This window comes from Neofelis nebulosa, chromosome 2, assembly GCF_028018385.1.
Source record: "Neofelis nebulosa isolate mNeoNeb1 chromosome 2, mNeoNeb1.pri, whole genome shotgun sequence".
Classification (NCBI taxonomy): Eukaryota; Metazoa; Chordata; class Mammalia; order Carnivora; family Felidae; genus Neofelis; species Neofelis nebulosa.
The window spans coordinates 9,212,143-9,228,464 of record NC_080783.1 but is presented as its reverse complement, the minus strand read 5'-3'; the positions used below and the strand labels follow the sequence as shown (position 1 = coordinate 9,228,464).

Below are 16,322 nucleotides of genomic sequence, written 5' to 3'. Positions count from 1 at the left end.
GGTGTAAAATAGATAAAGATAAAGCATTTCTTGACAGCCCCACTCTCGGAAGGAAAGATGAGTGTTCCGTTCTCCAAGGCTAAGACTGGGCCAGGCTTGGAGGGGCTCCCTGGGTAGACTCTTTCTCCCTCCAGCTCCCTGCACAGACACCAGTTTCCAGTTTGTGGTTTGGGAGCAGGCCAGCTTGTGCCATGGGAAGAAGGGGAAGGAGGCTGGGTGGAGGTAGAAATCTTCCTTAGGTACTTCCCAAGAGCTATCTGCACAAATGATAGGCAAAAATCAGGATAAACTCAGCAAAGTAAAGTTAAGAACGCGTCGGCTTGCACAATAGCAGTTGTCTCTCCCTACTGACAAAGGATGAAGCCACCACCACCTGAGACAAGTCTGGATGTTTGGGGCCACTGGGAAATTTAGGAGTAGAACAATCCTAGTATGAGGATTCTGGGAGTTTAAGTTATTTCATCAAGTTTAGTTCATTCATTGATTTCTGTATTTCTGAGGCATGCAGAACAATGTAACCGTTAACTACCTTTCCTCTGTGTTTGAACGAGGAGGCAGGATGAAATGGATTGTCCTCGGTGGGACTCTCTTGTCTGTCCTCGAGCGGAGGATGGAGCTTTTTTTCAGGTGCTGTTTACAAGGATTCTTCCCTGTCCTGCTTGCTATCCCCTCGGACATCCTCCTCACCACCGCTGGAATTTACAGGCTGTTTTCTTCTGTAATCCTACTCTTTTTGACCTCTCTCTGGGACAAGGTCCGTACAACTCTTGCAGAGTTCTGCTGTCCCGGAAATTAGGGAAAATTGGAAAGGACATGCAAAAGAAAGAGGAGACGCCCTTTACCTTGTAAAACATTTTATGGTTGTGGAAGATCAGGCGCGTGTCCCGCACAAAGCACGGCACCGTATACACTTCCTCAGTCAACCTTTCCTTAACCAGGTCCAACCACATGGCTTCCTTAAAGGGCTCTCCATAATCACAAATCTAGGGACAAAGCCACCAAAGGGGTGATATTAGCACAGCCATTGTTACTGGAATGGATCCTGAAATATAACAAGCCTTCATGTCCAGGGTGGTAATGATATTACCATCTGCCATGTCTATGCCAGGCACCGTTCTAGGCACTGCCATGATATTAACTCATGATCCTACAACAACCCAATGATGCAGGGGCTGTCATTAGCCCCATTTTCTAGATGACAAAACCAGGGGATGGAGAAGTTCAGCCGCCTACCCAGGATTTCAAGGCTGAACAGTGGTAGAGCTGGACTCGAAGTCCCCTGAGAGGGGGCTCTAAACCCTGTGCTATCTGTAAGAAAGACGTTTCCACCTAAGAGAGGATGAAACTAAGGTACATGGGAGGCGGAACAAGTCGCCCGGTGTCCCAGAACCAGGACGCGGCGGGTGGAGTGGGACCCAGGGAGTCCCTCTCCACAGTCTGCAGCCAAACCCTCTCTCTGCAAGCAGGGGTGCCTGCAGGAGTCACACTCCAAAATTCCAGAAAGAGTTGTACGTAAGAGAGATGCCCGGAGGACAAGAATCAAAAAACATGACTTATATTACGCGGGGTTTCTGCAAAAAAGGAGCTTTGTGGGTGACAGTAGGCCTTCAAGAGGAGGAACCCACATTTCTGTAAAATGTGAAGAGACCTTTTACAGTGAAATGCAGCTCAGAGAAAGTGAAGCCAGGCCTGTGCCCAGGCAGACCCAGCCAGCCGTCCAACCACATTTGCCAAAGGACCGCGGTGTGCGTCGAACTATGTTCAGGCACCGAATCTCCATCCTCAGAAGAGAGACGCCAAAAGCTCCCGCGGGTGCCCTTCCCCTCTCCCTCGTCCCGTCGGACTTCTGGCTGTCAGGGGGAAGGTGGAGTTCGCACCCAGCTCGCCAACTGCTCCTCAGGCTGTAGCAGCCCCTCCAGGACCTCAGATTTCCCGTGACACTGCTGCCTTCCTGAAGACTCCATCCTGCCGAAGGTGCAACTCCACAGGTTCCTGAGAGGACAGGCAGAGGAGAGCGGGGGACAAGGCCCCTGGAAATAGCCGCTGTCCCTACTGCTGCCATTGTTCTCCTTTTAGACATGGCTGATGGATACAGCTGGGAGATGAAGGGGACCCTCCCGGAGTCTCCAGGACCCCCACGTGGGGCCTGAGCCCATGACCGTCCTCCCATCGAGGGTGGCAACAGGGGGCTCCGTGCGTGGAGGGCAGGGTCAGGGTGAGTGGTGGGTCCTCCTTTCCCTGTCTGAGCTGCTGGGAGTCCTGCCTGCAGCGCCCAAGGGTCGAATCTGGGCCTTAACCCTTGGGGACCAAGGCCTCTAACAGCCTGTTGAGCCCATGGTAACATGCACGGACCAGGCCACGTTTCCTACCTTTCTGAACAGTTGCAGATCACAAACAACTGACGGTTCCCATTCCCAAGCCCCTGGGACAGGAGGCAGGGTTGCAAAACCAGGAAAGAGCACCTCCCACGGGCAGTGGCCTTGTGGAGTCAAGGAGGCTTGGTCGCAGACTCAGAGAGCCAGATGCCAGACACTGATATCAGACAGAACATAGGCTGCCGCCCCATCCAGCTGTTCTGGGCCACACCTGAGCCATGATGCTTACACATCCGGCTTTTCTGCCCGGAGATGGGCGACCAGAGCAGAAGCGGGCAGAGTGGGCGTGCGGAAGGCGGGGCTGGGTCTCACTAACCTCTCAGCCTCTGCAGGTGGGATGTGAGTCTTCACGAAAGGCTCTCGGACAAGGGACACAGCAGAGCCGTGGTCCTCCTCTACAGCACACCTCACATTCCTTGGAGGTTTCCCCCGGAAGCGGAGATAATGTAGCAGGGAAGGCATCAGTGAGACCCACAGCACACCGACACCGAGGGGCCTTGGAACACGCCGTCCCTGTGTGTTCCAGAGTGGATGTCTCCAGCTGACCACGGTGCTCCGAGAGAGCGCCGTTGGAGCACCAGCCTGGCCTTTCCGATCGATCGATCGCAGAAAAGCAGACGGCAAGAATCCTCAAGTTGCCCCTTGAACCGCACATTGTCAGAGCCGGAAGGGACTGGAAGGTCATTTAAGCCCTTTCTGCACAGAGCGTGGTCTGAGGACCAACGGCATCACCGTTACCTGGGAGGCGGTGAGAGAGGCAGACCCGCTGAATTGGAATCTGTTTTAACAGGACCCCAGGCGCTTTGGAAGTACATGACATTTGAGGAAACACAGCTTTAGGCAACTTCCTCTTTTTATAAGCCTGGGAAGACAAGATGCTTTTTTTTTTTTTCCGCGAAGTCAACACAATTTAGTGTTTGGGCCGCCCGTGCCGGGGTTCAGAGCTGTTCCCGTCCGCCGTGTGCCGTCCAAGGCAAGCGTGCTGGGCAGTCCCAGAACAATTCCTGATGGAAACACAAAGACAGATCGCTGCTGTACAAATGGGTTGTTTTGTGGGCCTCAGAAATCACTGTCTTTCTCATGGCCTTAGAATGTGATCCAGTAAATTCTCCAGGTGATCTTTACTGCTGGATAAAGACCTACAGGCAGGAGCCCCTGTTCTCCTGACCCCGCAAGATGGACAGTAGGGCTTTACACACAAGGGGAATGTTTTCTCTGCACTGAAGGTAGGAGTCAGGAAGAGGCACCTTTCTGTCTGTGCCTCTGGGAGGTGAAAAGGCAGGAAATAGACCATTAGGAGCTGGAGCAGAGGATCGAGGGGGCTGGGGATCAGTTACAGCTAAGGAGAGAAATCCTGCCACTACCCTCAACTGTCCACAACACAAGCACAAGGACCTGGGTGAGGGCGGGAGGGATGGAAATGTCTTGTCCGTTCTCAAAACTAGCTACTCAGTCAGAGTAAAAATTCCCTTTGATTTGGGGATGAAATTCATCACGGTCTCAGTTGGGGAGGCTTCCGGAGCAAATTCTTCTACTTCGGAGGGCCCCAGGACTCCATAAAGAGGGCTCCCTGCCAACCTTGAAGTTCAGGTGAACTTTCTGGCCTTCCCATCCCGAACTCACAAGTCTGCCTTTCTTTGTCCCTGGAGTGCCCTCTGACTGGACACCCGACCTGCCTAGGCCCGGGATGCAGACGTCAGCTTCCCACAGCCCAGACCTCCCCCCTCCTCCCAGTTGAGACCTTGGTTGGATCCAGAGCCCCAGTCCCTCTGTGGTGTGAGTCCTGACAGCTTTTTTCTTTTCTCCCTTTTTTGTAATGCAAGTGCCTGACCGAAGCCTGGATTGTTCTAGCACCCCATCAAAGACAGCTATCTCCTTATTTCTGGAGTAAATGCATTGCCAGCCACACAACTAGATAAAGAGCCAGGCTGCCTGTCCCCACAGAGGCTCCTTTGTGTTAGAGATCTTGGTTGATTTCAAGAACTGACCATTTGGGTCGCTTGTTTTTTTTTTTTTTTTTTTTTTTTTTTTTTTTTTTTTTTTTTTTTTTTTTTTTTTTTCTTTCTCTTCTCACACTTTAAATTCCAGCTGTTATGTTTTAAATTCACCAATAAAGAGCAAGCCTGCAAAGCCCTAGGCCCCCACCCTCGCCTGTGCTCTTTCTCTCTCTCTCTCTCTCCTTCTATCTCTCTCTCCATCAATCTCTTGGCCACCTCACTGTATGGCCCCAGGTGTGCTCTGTAATTTCCATGTCCTGTAAGTAATAAAAAGTAATAAAATTTTTTTTTTTCAGTTTCCTGATGGTTATTGCTGGAAGGCACCTTGCGATTATATTAAGAACCACAACGGCCCGTCTAACCACATCGGTTATGGATAGTCTGTGACCAGCACAAAACACCCCCTTCCCTAGGCTCTGGAGTAGGATAGTTTCCAACACACATGATATGACAGCGAACGAGAGAAAGGACGTACAACTGCACGGTCACCTTCTGACTCTGGCTTTTCTGCTCCACTGCTGACAGCTTCAAGTCCCACCCCTCTCTCTTACCCCTTTCACCACCTCTCGGCAAGTCGGCGAGTCGATAAGGAAGCTCATGCGCTCCCCCTCCTGGCCTCAGAGAGAAGTTCAAACCAGACAAGCTCTGCCCCAGCAAGGGAATTCTCACCTTGGCCCCACTCATAGCCATGGTAAAACCTGGAGCTATTCCCTCTCGCCACTCAGGCATTTTCAGACCAGCTTGGCAACCTGCCCGGCCCTCCCGTAGGAAGCCTCAGTATGTGAGTGATAAATCATTTCATACTCGCTAGGTGTGAGTGTTGCATCATCACTTTCGATATCTGAACCCAGTTGATCCCACCTTGCTGCACGTAACCACAAGACATCGGCTCAACAGGCAGGGAGTCTTGGTGACCAGGGGTCTGTCTTCTCTTGCTCTGGTTGGCTAAATGGTTCTGCTAACTGGCTTACTCTTTGAGTTGTGTTGGGTCTGCTGGGCCACGGCCCTGAGGTTGCAGTCATCTACCATGAGGGACCGCTCGTTCTTTTCAAGTTCAAGAACAGACCAAACTGGGCAAATAGTGGAAGAGTAGAAATAATCACTCCTGCATCTCGTATGATAAGTTTTGATCCTTGAAATTTATACTGGATTCCATTCACTGTTTTTTTTTTTTTTTCAACGTTTTTTTAAAATTTATTTTTGGGACAGAGAGAGACAGAGCATGAACGGGGGAGGGGCAGAGAGAGAGGGAGACACAGAATAGGAAACAGGCTCCAGGCTCCGAGCCATCGGCCCAGAGCCCGACGCGGGGCTCGAACTCACGGACCGCGAGATCGTGACCTGGCTGAAGCCGGACGCTTAACCGACTGCGCCACCCAGGCGCCCCTCCATTCACTGTTTTAACAGAGGGGAAAGATCCGTGGGCTCCTTTTTGTAAGGCTGATTGTTAAGTGTCAAAAGCTTAATTTTATCTTACTTCGTTAGTCGTCGGGTAAGAGCATGCACGTTCACTACAGGATATTTCAGGGCAGTGGGTATTATGACCAGGGGGCAGCAATTTTGATGGTTAAAGTGAGGTGTGAGGTGTAACTGTTTTCCCTCTAGTTTACCTTTGGAAACTCCCTACGAGGGTAGAGGGTAACTTGCTTAAATTCAGTGGGATATGATTACTCAAAAGGAGCTCCACCCATTAAGTTCCCTACACACAATATTATTGAAATGACTGGCACCATCCACCTGGCAAGTGTTTTGCTGTCCCATATTTGGCTAGTAAGTTCTGTTCTGTGCCTATTCCAACAGCATCTCAGCTGCCCTGCAGCTGTGGGGATACAGCCCTCCTTGCTCCCTGCAGTGTCTCAACAGCTTTATCATCACACACACCCTCTGCAGGCAAGATCTTAACTGCATCCGACTTGCCCCAGGAGCGCAAGTCTGACACTACCCCCATGACATCCTTCTCATTTGACACACTCATTCAGAATATACAATGACTCACAAAGGAGCTCCCAGAGAGGGGTAGGCCATTGTGCACACATAGCACAGGGCCCCATCAGCTCAGCAAATTTCTGGACATCATTTGATCATTTGAAGGCTGTTCTGTCCCTGACACAGTCAAGAGACGATTATTGACCCTCTCAATGCCCGCAACTCTTGCCCAACATCTTTTAGGCCTTTGGATTCAAGGTAACACATTCCTCATTTACAGATTTTACATATGCCCATTTAGGCTTACTTGCAAATTGACCCGCTGTGAAGGAGAATCCCTTAAGTCAAAGGCTCTAGAATCTGTCCAAAATAAAGCAAAAAGCTGTTCTCAGTTCCCACCGTATGCCATTAGAGTAACAACTTCTGTCTGCATCCTGAGCCCTTCTAGAGATGGAGGTTCTCACAAGCACTCAGCCTGTGCTCATTTTGCCTTGGGTCATGGAAGCGGCGTCCTGCAGGGAAACCCCAAAACACACGTTTGGAGTATCAGCATCAGGTCTCTTGATGGTACACACATACAAAGATAGACACCGACGGAGAACGGGTATATGGCAGAGTAACAGTGATGTATTAGACAACGTTGCTGAAGAAAGGGCCTGCATTAGCCCATTTGTAGTCAGAACTAAACTTAGTCTCGTTACCCCAACGCGGCTTCTCCTAGGTGGGACTGAAAGGTCAGGCCAAGTGTGCTTCTGGCTGTAATGTACTGACCTGTGGAATCATGAGTGAGCAGCAACTAGAATATTGGGGCCATTAATTAAAGCTCTGGATTAAAAAGATCTTTATTGGTTTTTTGGGTTTCTTTTTTTTTTTTTTTTTTTTTTTGCTGTTTACGAAAGTAATAAATGGTCATTAGGAAAATTCTACCTGTACATAAATGTATAATATGGAAGGCAAATGTTCCCTATAATCCTATCCCCAAATAACCAATTCACTCAGATATTTGCAATCATAGATCTCCATAGTCGCGTAAACAAAACTGGGCTCCTTCCATATATCTTACTACCAGTTTAAGTGTCCAGAAGCTTTCTTGACTTTAGAACCCTTGGGTGGTTTTCCATTGACTGAAGGGCATTCCCTGCGCCCTCCACCCAGTAAAGGCCGCCTCCAGACCCAGCTTATCTGGACCCCTGGGTGACGCATTTCCAGACCATCCTGTCCATGGGCAGGATTCTTCCCTAATTTTTGGCTATTACAAGGAGCCTCCCTGTACGTATCAAGATATTGCAAATCAGCATGGAAAAGATGTTTCAGACAATAAACAGCATTGGGAGGACACCTTGTCTTTTCAATGAATCCAGCTAAGGGTCAGGCCAACCCTTCAGGGCACGGTGGGAAAGGCACCATTGCCTCTGCTGAAGGTTCGTATCTTATGGGAAGTTCATGAATGAGATTTGTGTCTTGAGGACATATTTAAGCAAGCAAAGAAGGATGAGAAGGAGCAGCTGGTACAGACAATGGATGCCTGCCCTTTTCACCTGGAGGGATGCTATGCAGAGGCAAAGCTCAATTCAAATGCGATTCCATTTTGGGGCCACTGATAACGAAAGGTTGAATTGAGGAATTCTTTGTGTTCAATCAAGGGTGGTCTCCTTGCTCTTTCGTACGGTTTTTGTCTATCTCCTGCCACATTTACTTCTCAAACTAGAACATTCTATCTCTGACACCTTTGGTTTGTCATCATCCAAACACCCGGTGCTTTTCCTAAAACACGTGTACATCATCAGTTTTTGTTCTAATCTTTATTTTAAAGAGTTTTTGTGTCCCCCTCCCAAATTATGAAAACAACAGGGGTACATACATGCACCAGCGTGCCAATGCCATTGTCGTAAAGATGCAACGACTAACAGGAAAGGTGACCCGGGGCCGGGGAACTTGAGGACTTGAAGGTGAGCCTTTGGATGCAGAGAGTGTGCAACATGGCGACTGAAAATGTGGTAGAAATTCACCTGCTATTTACCTTTCTCTTGACATTTACTCTTGGGGGACAGAACAAAAGTCCTTTCTGAAAGAGAGAAGGGGTCAATGAACGAGGTTATCCGGGAAGCTCTTCTTTCGTCCATATCGAAGTTCCCACTTCCTAGTGAATATTTATACCTGGACGTCCTACCGGGTCTCAAACCCAAAGTGTCTGAAAGCAACACCCTTAGCTCCAACCTCCAATCGGCTCTTCTTCTGAACGTCACTTGATAAACTCATTTTTTTCCTGTTACTCAAACCCAAGACCCATTAGTCCTTCCTTCCCGGTTCCTTTCCCACCCACATTCTCCTCTCCATGTCTTCCTTGGTAGGTTAAATCCGTGTGATTTCATCCCAGTGATATTCTTTTTGGGTGTGTTTTGAGGCCTTGTGTTGGGGTCTGGGATCACAGAGATTCGTAGCCTTGTTTGTGGCTCAGAGGATTGAGTGTGAGCCAGGGAAGTGCAGAGGAGACACTGCCCATGGACAGGATGGTCTGGAAATGCGTCACCCAGGGGTCCAGATAAGCTGGGTCTGGAGGCGGCCTTCACTGGGTGGAGGGCGCAGGGAAGCTCTCAGAGATCTGGGTCTCAATCTGGCTTCCCCTGGTTTACCCCACCCAGTACCCCCAGGCTAAGCTTCTTAAGTCTCTCCTGACCTCACAGCCCTTTGCTCACATTTAAAGTTCTCCACGGTCAGCACCAACCTTTCTAATTTTATCACCCATAACTTTTCTCTGTAAGAAATTGAGCTCTTTGTCAACCCTAATGGACATTTCTTCACATTTCTGTAATTGAAATTGCGCTCATCCTGCAAGAATTAAACCCATCACCCATCCGTCCCCTGTCATAACACCTTCAGCAGCTCTTCGAAGGTCTTTCCTCTGCAATGCACACTCTGTTTCCATTTCCTTGAAGTTGCCCGTTTTCCTTCAATTTCAAATTCTTTTGGGGTGAACCAAATTCCCTCCTCATTCTGAATGCACTTCTCTGAGGATCCTGGAGGAGAAAGACGGCCCATTCCTGGACCCAGTCTCATGCTCTGTGAATTCACCCTAAACCTTCAAACTCCTAACTGCGGTTGTTCCGCCTGCCTGGGTCCAGAGAGACTCTCTGCAGGGAGGGAGGATAGCAGGCGAGCCTGGATTCCTCCTCTCTCAGGCTGAAGGAAGCCCTAAACCCTGTGGGAGGGGGAGAGGGTTTGCATTTTGTGTGACATCTGCATGCGGCAAGTATTGCCACTGGGTCCACGGTGGTGGAGTGGCCTGGCAGCCGGGTTCACCACGACGCGGAAAAGCGAAAATTCCTTGTTAACAAGGCACTTCTTTCTCTGCAGCCTAGCTTGCAGGGTTTATCTCCTGGACAAGGAGACACATGGGTATTTTCCTCTCTTCTAGTGGTTCCGGGCGCTCCAAAGAGCAGAAGATCAGGAAACCCACCTCGTTTCAGTCTCTCCTTATATAAAATCCCTCTAGCTTCACCACACGTCACGGGAAGTTTAGGAGAGTGAAAATCCACGGGGTCGTCTTCGGGTTTTTCTGGAAGTAGAAGGGAAAGTACAAGAGTATAGTTTCGCTCAGTCTTCGTTTTCTCTCTTTCAGGCCTTCCCCTTGCCCCGAATTCTAACGACAGTAATAGTAACAATAATCATGTAAATGGCATTGGGGACCAGCCTCTGGCTAACTGGCAGCACTTCCTCCATTTTGAGTGGCAGATTAGCCACGTGTACAGAGTAGTCTCTGATCAACAAAGCCATCACCACCAACACTGCATCAAACAAAATGTTTAGTAAAGCAGATAGGGCTCCTGTGGTGGGTTTTAATTCATAAGCTAATTGGCTATCACCCACCGCTCCTTTATTCCATAAGCAACCTGTTTATCCCTCTACCCGGATAGAAGTTGCCGGCCCAGAATATTTCCTGGTGCTCGGGTAGCTGGAAGAAAGGTCTTTGTTTATAATCTTATCACCTGATTTACACCAAGGCGGGGTAAATGAGGTGCTCAGCGCCGAGAGATTAGTGTCCGTCTTCATTTTCTGCTGTCCTTTTTCATTTTATTGCTTTTCTGTTTCTTCCTCCATGAGTCAAAAAAGAACCCCCCACCCCCACCCCACCCCCCCTCACCGCCAAGAACTCTAGCCTAATCTGCAAATTGCACATGGAGAGATTTGGCAACGGTGAAACCTTGAGCAGGGATGTGGGGGTATTGATTCAGGAGAGAAGCAGTTGGAAAAGAGTTTAAAATAAATACCAGCCACTCCTGCCGCTTTTTACCACAGCCTCACTGTGGGCGAATTCATTCCAGATAGACTGCAGGAGCCGTCTCTGGGGGCGAGGAGAAGGCGCTGCCCATGGCTTGTGTTGAGTTACACGGGATGTTACATGCAGAATGAGGCTAGGAGAACAGCCAGTCCAACCTTCTCCCTTGCTTCAAACACTTATTGCAAGAGCCAAAGGAAGTGTACGAAAAGGCAAGAGCCTCCCCGGAAAAAGAAACGAGCGGCATCGATGCTAATGGTGAAGAAACCGTTAGTTACTTTGGAAGGATGTGAACTAGAGGCAGACGAGAAAGCAGAGATCCCTGAGAAGTGACCGGATGGCTCCCTTGGACGGAACGCTGAAGGATGTCCAGTCTTGGAGGGGCAGGGGCCGGATAGGAGTGAGGGGGGTGGGAAGAACTTAGTTTCAAAAGCCAGCCAGCATTCTTGCATGGAGAGGCTGGCTCCACCACTGTCTCCGGACTCTGCCCACTTAAATAAATAGGGCCCAGGGGATGACAGCTCAGCCTCAGGAGCCAGACTGGCGGGGCTTACGATCTGGGCTGTGCAATTTCCTAGCGAGGGTATGTAAGTGCATATTACTGTCAAGGTCGAATGGAAGACCAGCCATGGCGGATTCCTAACATGGGAGACAAGGCAGAGGCACAGGTAACTTTGGACCACTGCCGCAGAGCCCGAGGGGGATTGGCAGGGCATCGGGGACCTTGCCTAGCCGTCTGTCTCACGGAACTCATTCCCTATGATAAGTATAGGCCCCAAAACAGATGTCCCAGACAGGCTCGCAAGCAGATGCGGGAGCAGTGGGCGGCACTGGGAGTTCTGGGCCGCAAGCCAGTGTGCAGAGTTGTGGGCACAGGCAGAACTCCCTCCTTTACCTGGTTCAGGCAGCTCACCAAGTCAGCCAGGACCTTCTGTCCTGGGTAGCTCCAAAGCCACTACCCTGCGCCTAAGGAGGGACGGCTTTCTGATCTGTTCCGGTAATCCTGCATTTAGCTTCGTCTCACCTGCTCCGTCTTGGAAACAGGCTTTTTAAGGACGGAACCCTGAGGGGAAGGCCTCCTTGGCGCTCTCCCACATCTGTTAGATCACCATTCACAAGCGTGGGCAAACAATGAGGAGCCTGCTATGAAGGTAAGCGATTAATAAAGAGAGTTCCTGGAAATGGAAAGCAGGGTGCAGGAAACGAAAAGAAAGCCTAACAGAGGCAAGAAAAGCAGAATGGAAACAAACTTCATAGATAGATGAACTTCAGGGATCCTTTCAGAACACGGGGTGAAGGCACGTGGTGAAAATCATGCATGGACAGACGTGGCCTGGGGAGAGGTCTGGAGCTCCCTGATCTGAACGCGAAGGGTTCGTGGGGAGATGGGGTGGCTGGACAAAAAGCCATCATCAAGGCAATAGTAAAGGCCGCACACACACACTGTGTAGTTTATTTTCACAACAACTTATACAAGGGAAGGCAATGATGGTGATCCCCATTTTATAGATGGGGGACTCAGGCTCAAAGGTGGAGACAGAATTCCCGGACATCCCCACACGGTACAAGGTGGAACTAGCAGTGGGATCCAGACCTGCTGGACCCTACCCCCCCCCCCCCCCCCCAGTTCCTATCATACTGTCAGAAATGCCTCAACAGGACTCCCTACTGTATGTCGATAACAACACAGAGACAGCCGGCGTTAAATCAGAAGGCACGGCCAGGGCAGAAGTGCTGAGGAGACAGAAGAAGCTGACGCTGACAGACAGCTCTCAGCATCTGCTTAGATTCGTGCTTCCTACTCGTGTTTCCTAAAGACACCGGGGAGTATTTTCTTTTTTTCAGCGCAAAGAACAAAAAACTTGCACTTAGAACACCTAGGTTGATCTTAGTTCATGCAAGTCTTTTATGCTCTAATTGAATCCGTAAAGTGGGCTGAACAATACTTATATGACGGCTAAATGGCAAAACGCAGAACAAAGTGCTTTGCCAATTGTAAAATGTGTACACTTCTGTTGTTATCAGGGCCTCTGCGTATGGTTGGGTGGGTTGTACACTGAGCAAGGATCCCACCTCTAAGGAGGGCTCTGATTCATACTCAGAGCTGGATACTTTCTTTATGTTTTGTTTTTTTTTTTTTTTTTAACGTTTATTCATTTTTTTTTTTAATTTTTTTTTTTTAACGTTTATTCATCTTTGGGACAGAGAGAGACAGAGCATGAACGGGGGAGGGGCAGAGAGAGAGGGAGACACAGAATTGGAAGCAGGCTCCAGGCTCTGAGCCATCAGCCCAGAGCCCGAAGCAGGGCTCGAACCCACGGACCGTGAGATTGTGACCTGAGCTGAAGTCGGACGCCCAACCGACTGAGCCACCCAGGCGCCCCAGAGCTGGATACTTTCTACGAGGACCTTCTCTCAGAGGGCAGCAAAGGACCTGGTTTTAGGAGTCAGCTCTGACAGATGTGGGTAAAGCGTATTGAGGAAAGGGCACTTTTTCTAATGCGCACAAGTGCATTCTCTGAGTACATGGAGTCTCTCGTATTGGTAGTCACACTTCATGAAGAAGAACAGATAAGGTATTGATTGCACAGTTAAGTATACACTGTGTGAGGCACGGGAACACTGGGCATAGAGCAAAAAGCAAGACCGACCACTTACTGACCTCATCGGACTTTCACACGGTGAACAGGATGTACACAGACAGTTAATTTTAGTCGTGACAAGTGCCGTGAAGAAAAAAAAAAAAAAACGTTGGGTTCCATGAAGGCGGGTCAGGAAAACCTGCCCTTGCCTGCTGGGACAGAGAACGCTTAGTTCAAGGTGAGGCCTGGGGATGTGTAGCAAAGGGAAGAAGGAGAACAAGGGCGGTCAGCTTCCGGAAGGGGTGGGTGAGGGGGGCACACCGAGGAAGCCCTGGGCAGGAAAGGAGGGCGAAGCATCCAGTGTCAAAGAGCCTATGCTTCGAGAAATCAGGCTGGCGGTGACCCTCGGGGTGTAGGTGGGGACTGGATGATGGGTGTGGGTTATGTTCTGTTTCTTAACCTAGGCGCTAGGTACATGCGGGCTTTGCCTTTGTGTTAATTCCTCAGGCTGTACATTTACGGTACGTGCATCTTTCTTAAGCATCACACCAGTGCTACTCAATGTGCCGGCGCGTGGCAAGACAGGAGCTTGATCCAATAGAAATAAGGCATCTCCGCTGAGGAGGTCCTGCTGTGAAAACGGGGTGCTCAGTGTCACGACTGATTTATAAGCTCTTCATTTTTGCAGACTTGCAACCAACAGACTTGTGGATGGCACCAGTCTGCGGACCCTACCTCAAGTAGCTCCTGGTCTACTTCAGTGATAAGTTCATGGGGGAGAGGAGGAACGCCAGTGTCGCCAGAGCCTAAAGAGGGAAGGGAGAGTGAGAGGGGACGGTGCTGAAGAAATGTTACCAACGCAGAAGAGAAATGAATGCTCACAGAAAAGGAGGAGGGGGAAGAGGAGGAGGAGGACGAAGGTGGGAGGGAAAGAGGAGGAAGAGAGGACACAAACAATCGGCAGGTGGCCAGGGCACCAGTGATGTCTGACGGCCAGTCCCCGTCTCTGGCTTACTTACCCTTTGGGGGAATATTTTTCTGACACCTTCTGGTTGAACTTGAACTGACATCGTTGTTCCTTTTCTTTTCTAAAAAAAAAAATTAATGTCATTTATAATTGGAAACATAGATTTATATGCTTTATATATCAACGATTTTCAAGTAATTTTTTCTGTCTTTCTACCACTTTGGAGAGACAAGATAGATGTGTCTTTAAAAAAAAATTTTTTTTTTACATTTATTTATTTTTGAGAGACAGAGACAGAGCACAAGCGGGGGAGGGGCAGAGAGAGAAGGAGACACAGAATCCGAAACAGGCTCCAGGCTCTGAACCGTCAGCACAAAGCCCGACGCGGGGTTCGAACTCACAAACCACAAAACCATGAATTGAGCCGAAGTCGGACGCTTAACCGACTGAGCCAGCCAGGCTCCCCTAGATGTGGGTCTTATGAAAGGAACATTATAGCATTGATCATGGAGGAATAGCAAGTTCATGTTAATAGATAGATAGGAAGGCTAAAAACATTACAGAAACCATGTTTTCATAAGGTAATATATATTAACATATAATAATCAATGTACATATGTACATTGTGTATTTAATACAACATATTACATATGTACATATGTATTTAATACAAACACTAGAAGTAGATAAAGGATATAAACTTATAAATATCACATAGAAAGGACTTTTTAAGGAAGAAATATAGGGCATAAAACAATGGTTCTCAATGCTGGTTGATTTGGTCCCCCAGGGGATATTTGACAATGTTGGGAAATCTTTTTGTTTCTCATGACTGGGAGGAAAACGCTACTGGCATCTAATGGCTGGGATGTTGCCCAGTATCTCATGAGGCACAGGACAGCACTCATGACAAAGAATCATTCAGTCCCAAATGCTAGTAAGTGTCAAGGTCGAGAAACTCTGGCATAAACCATCTTGGAAAAGACAAACTGATTTGTCTAAACAAATTTACAAAAAATTCTCCACAACCCAAAATTTCTCAAGTGAGTTACAAAATAAAAACAAACGCAGAAACATTTCAATGAGATAACAAACAGTAGATTTCCATCATTGATCAAACAAAAAGATGAATAGTCCTATACGAAAATGGGCAAATATGAACAAGTGAACCTCAAAGGAAAAAACTTCTAACAAAAAATTATTTAACAAACAGCTATCTTAGTAGAAAGAGGCTAGGTGATGTTATGATAAATTATGACTCTCCCAAATTGCAGTGGTTAATTATAGGTATCAGCAAATAATAGCATGAAGACCAAATAAGTCCAATGCTTGTGTTTGTAAATAAAGATTTATTGGAACACAGACAGGTGCATTTGTTTACATATTTGTCTCTGGTTGCTTTTATACTACAATGGCAGTGTTGAGTAGTTGCAATAGAGATTGTAGGGCCAGCAAAGCTCTTATCTGGGCCCTTTTAGAAAAACTTTGCCAAGTGTTGGTTTAAAACAACCCAGTTTTACTTCTCCCTTGTGCTACTCATTCATCACAAGTTAGATGGGGTTCCATGTTATTGACACACACGGATCCTGGGGACAAAGCAACTTGTGTCTAGAACATTGTTGGTCCCATGGCAGAAATAAAGATGATACACAGGCTCTTAAAGCTTTGGCTTTGAAGTGACCCTCACATTTCTGTCCGCATTTCTTTGGCCAAGTCAAGTGACATGGCCATTCTGGAGTCCACAGGGCAAGAGTGTATAACCTTCTGAGATATCGGTGAGTAGTAATACAATCTACCACAGCATGTTTAACCACATGCATGGTGCAAAGAAATCCAAAGGAAAACATGGGTGGCATATCATTCTTTGCTTTTAATCTGTCAACACAGAAGACTCTTATTGTTTCTAGTTTTGGTGAAGGTGTAGGGAAAATGGCATCTGTATGATGTTAATGGGAGTCTAAACTGGCAATAATTTGATCATCAGGATGTGCTAATTTTATTTTATTTTATTTTATTTTATTTTATTTTATTTTATTTTAAATTTATTTATTTATTTTGGGAGAGAGAGGAAGAGAGAGAATCCCAAGCAGATCCCACACTGACAGCACAGAGCCTGACATGGGGCTCAAACCCACGAACTGTGAGATCATGACCTAAGCTGAAACCAAGAGTCCAACACTTAACCGAACTGAACCCTCC

General features: G+C 48.1%; 1 protein-coding gene across 1 annotated transcript in view; it reads right to left on the bottom strand.

Annotated features, from left to right (window-relative positions):
* Window positions 1–16,322, bottom strand: part of LOC131496502 (sp110 nuclear body protein-like) — a 35,350-nt gene that overhangs the window by 779 nt on the left and 18,249 nt on the right. The window contains 10 exon segments of the mRNA XM_058702128.1: window positions 843–983; window positions 1,549–1,629; window positions 1,887–1,992; window positions 2,692–2,718; window positions 2,720–2,794; window positions 3,725–3,735; window positions 8,319–8,363; window positions 9,173–9,315; window positions 9,756–9,854; window positions 14,176–14,244. Of these exon segments, the coding sequence (XP_058558111.1) occupies window positions 843–983; window positions 1,549–1,629; window positions 1,887–1,992; window positions 2,692–2,718; window positions 2,720–2,794; window positions 3,725–3,735; window positions 8,319–8,363; window positions 9,173–9,315; window positions 9,756–9,854; window positions 14,176–14,244 (797 nt within the window).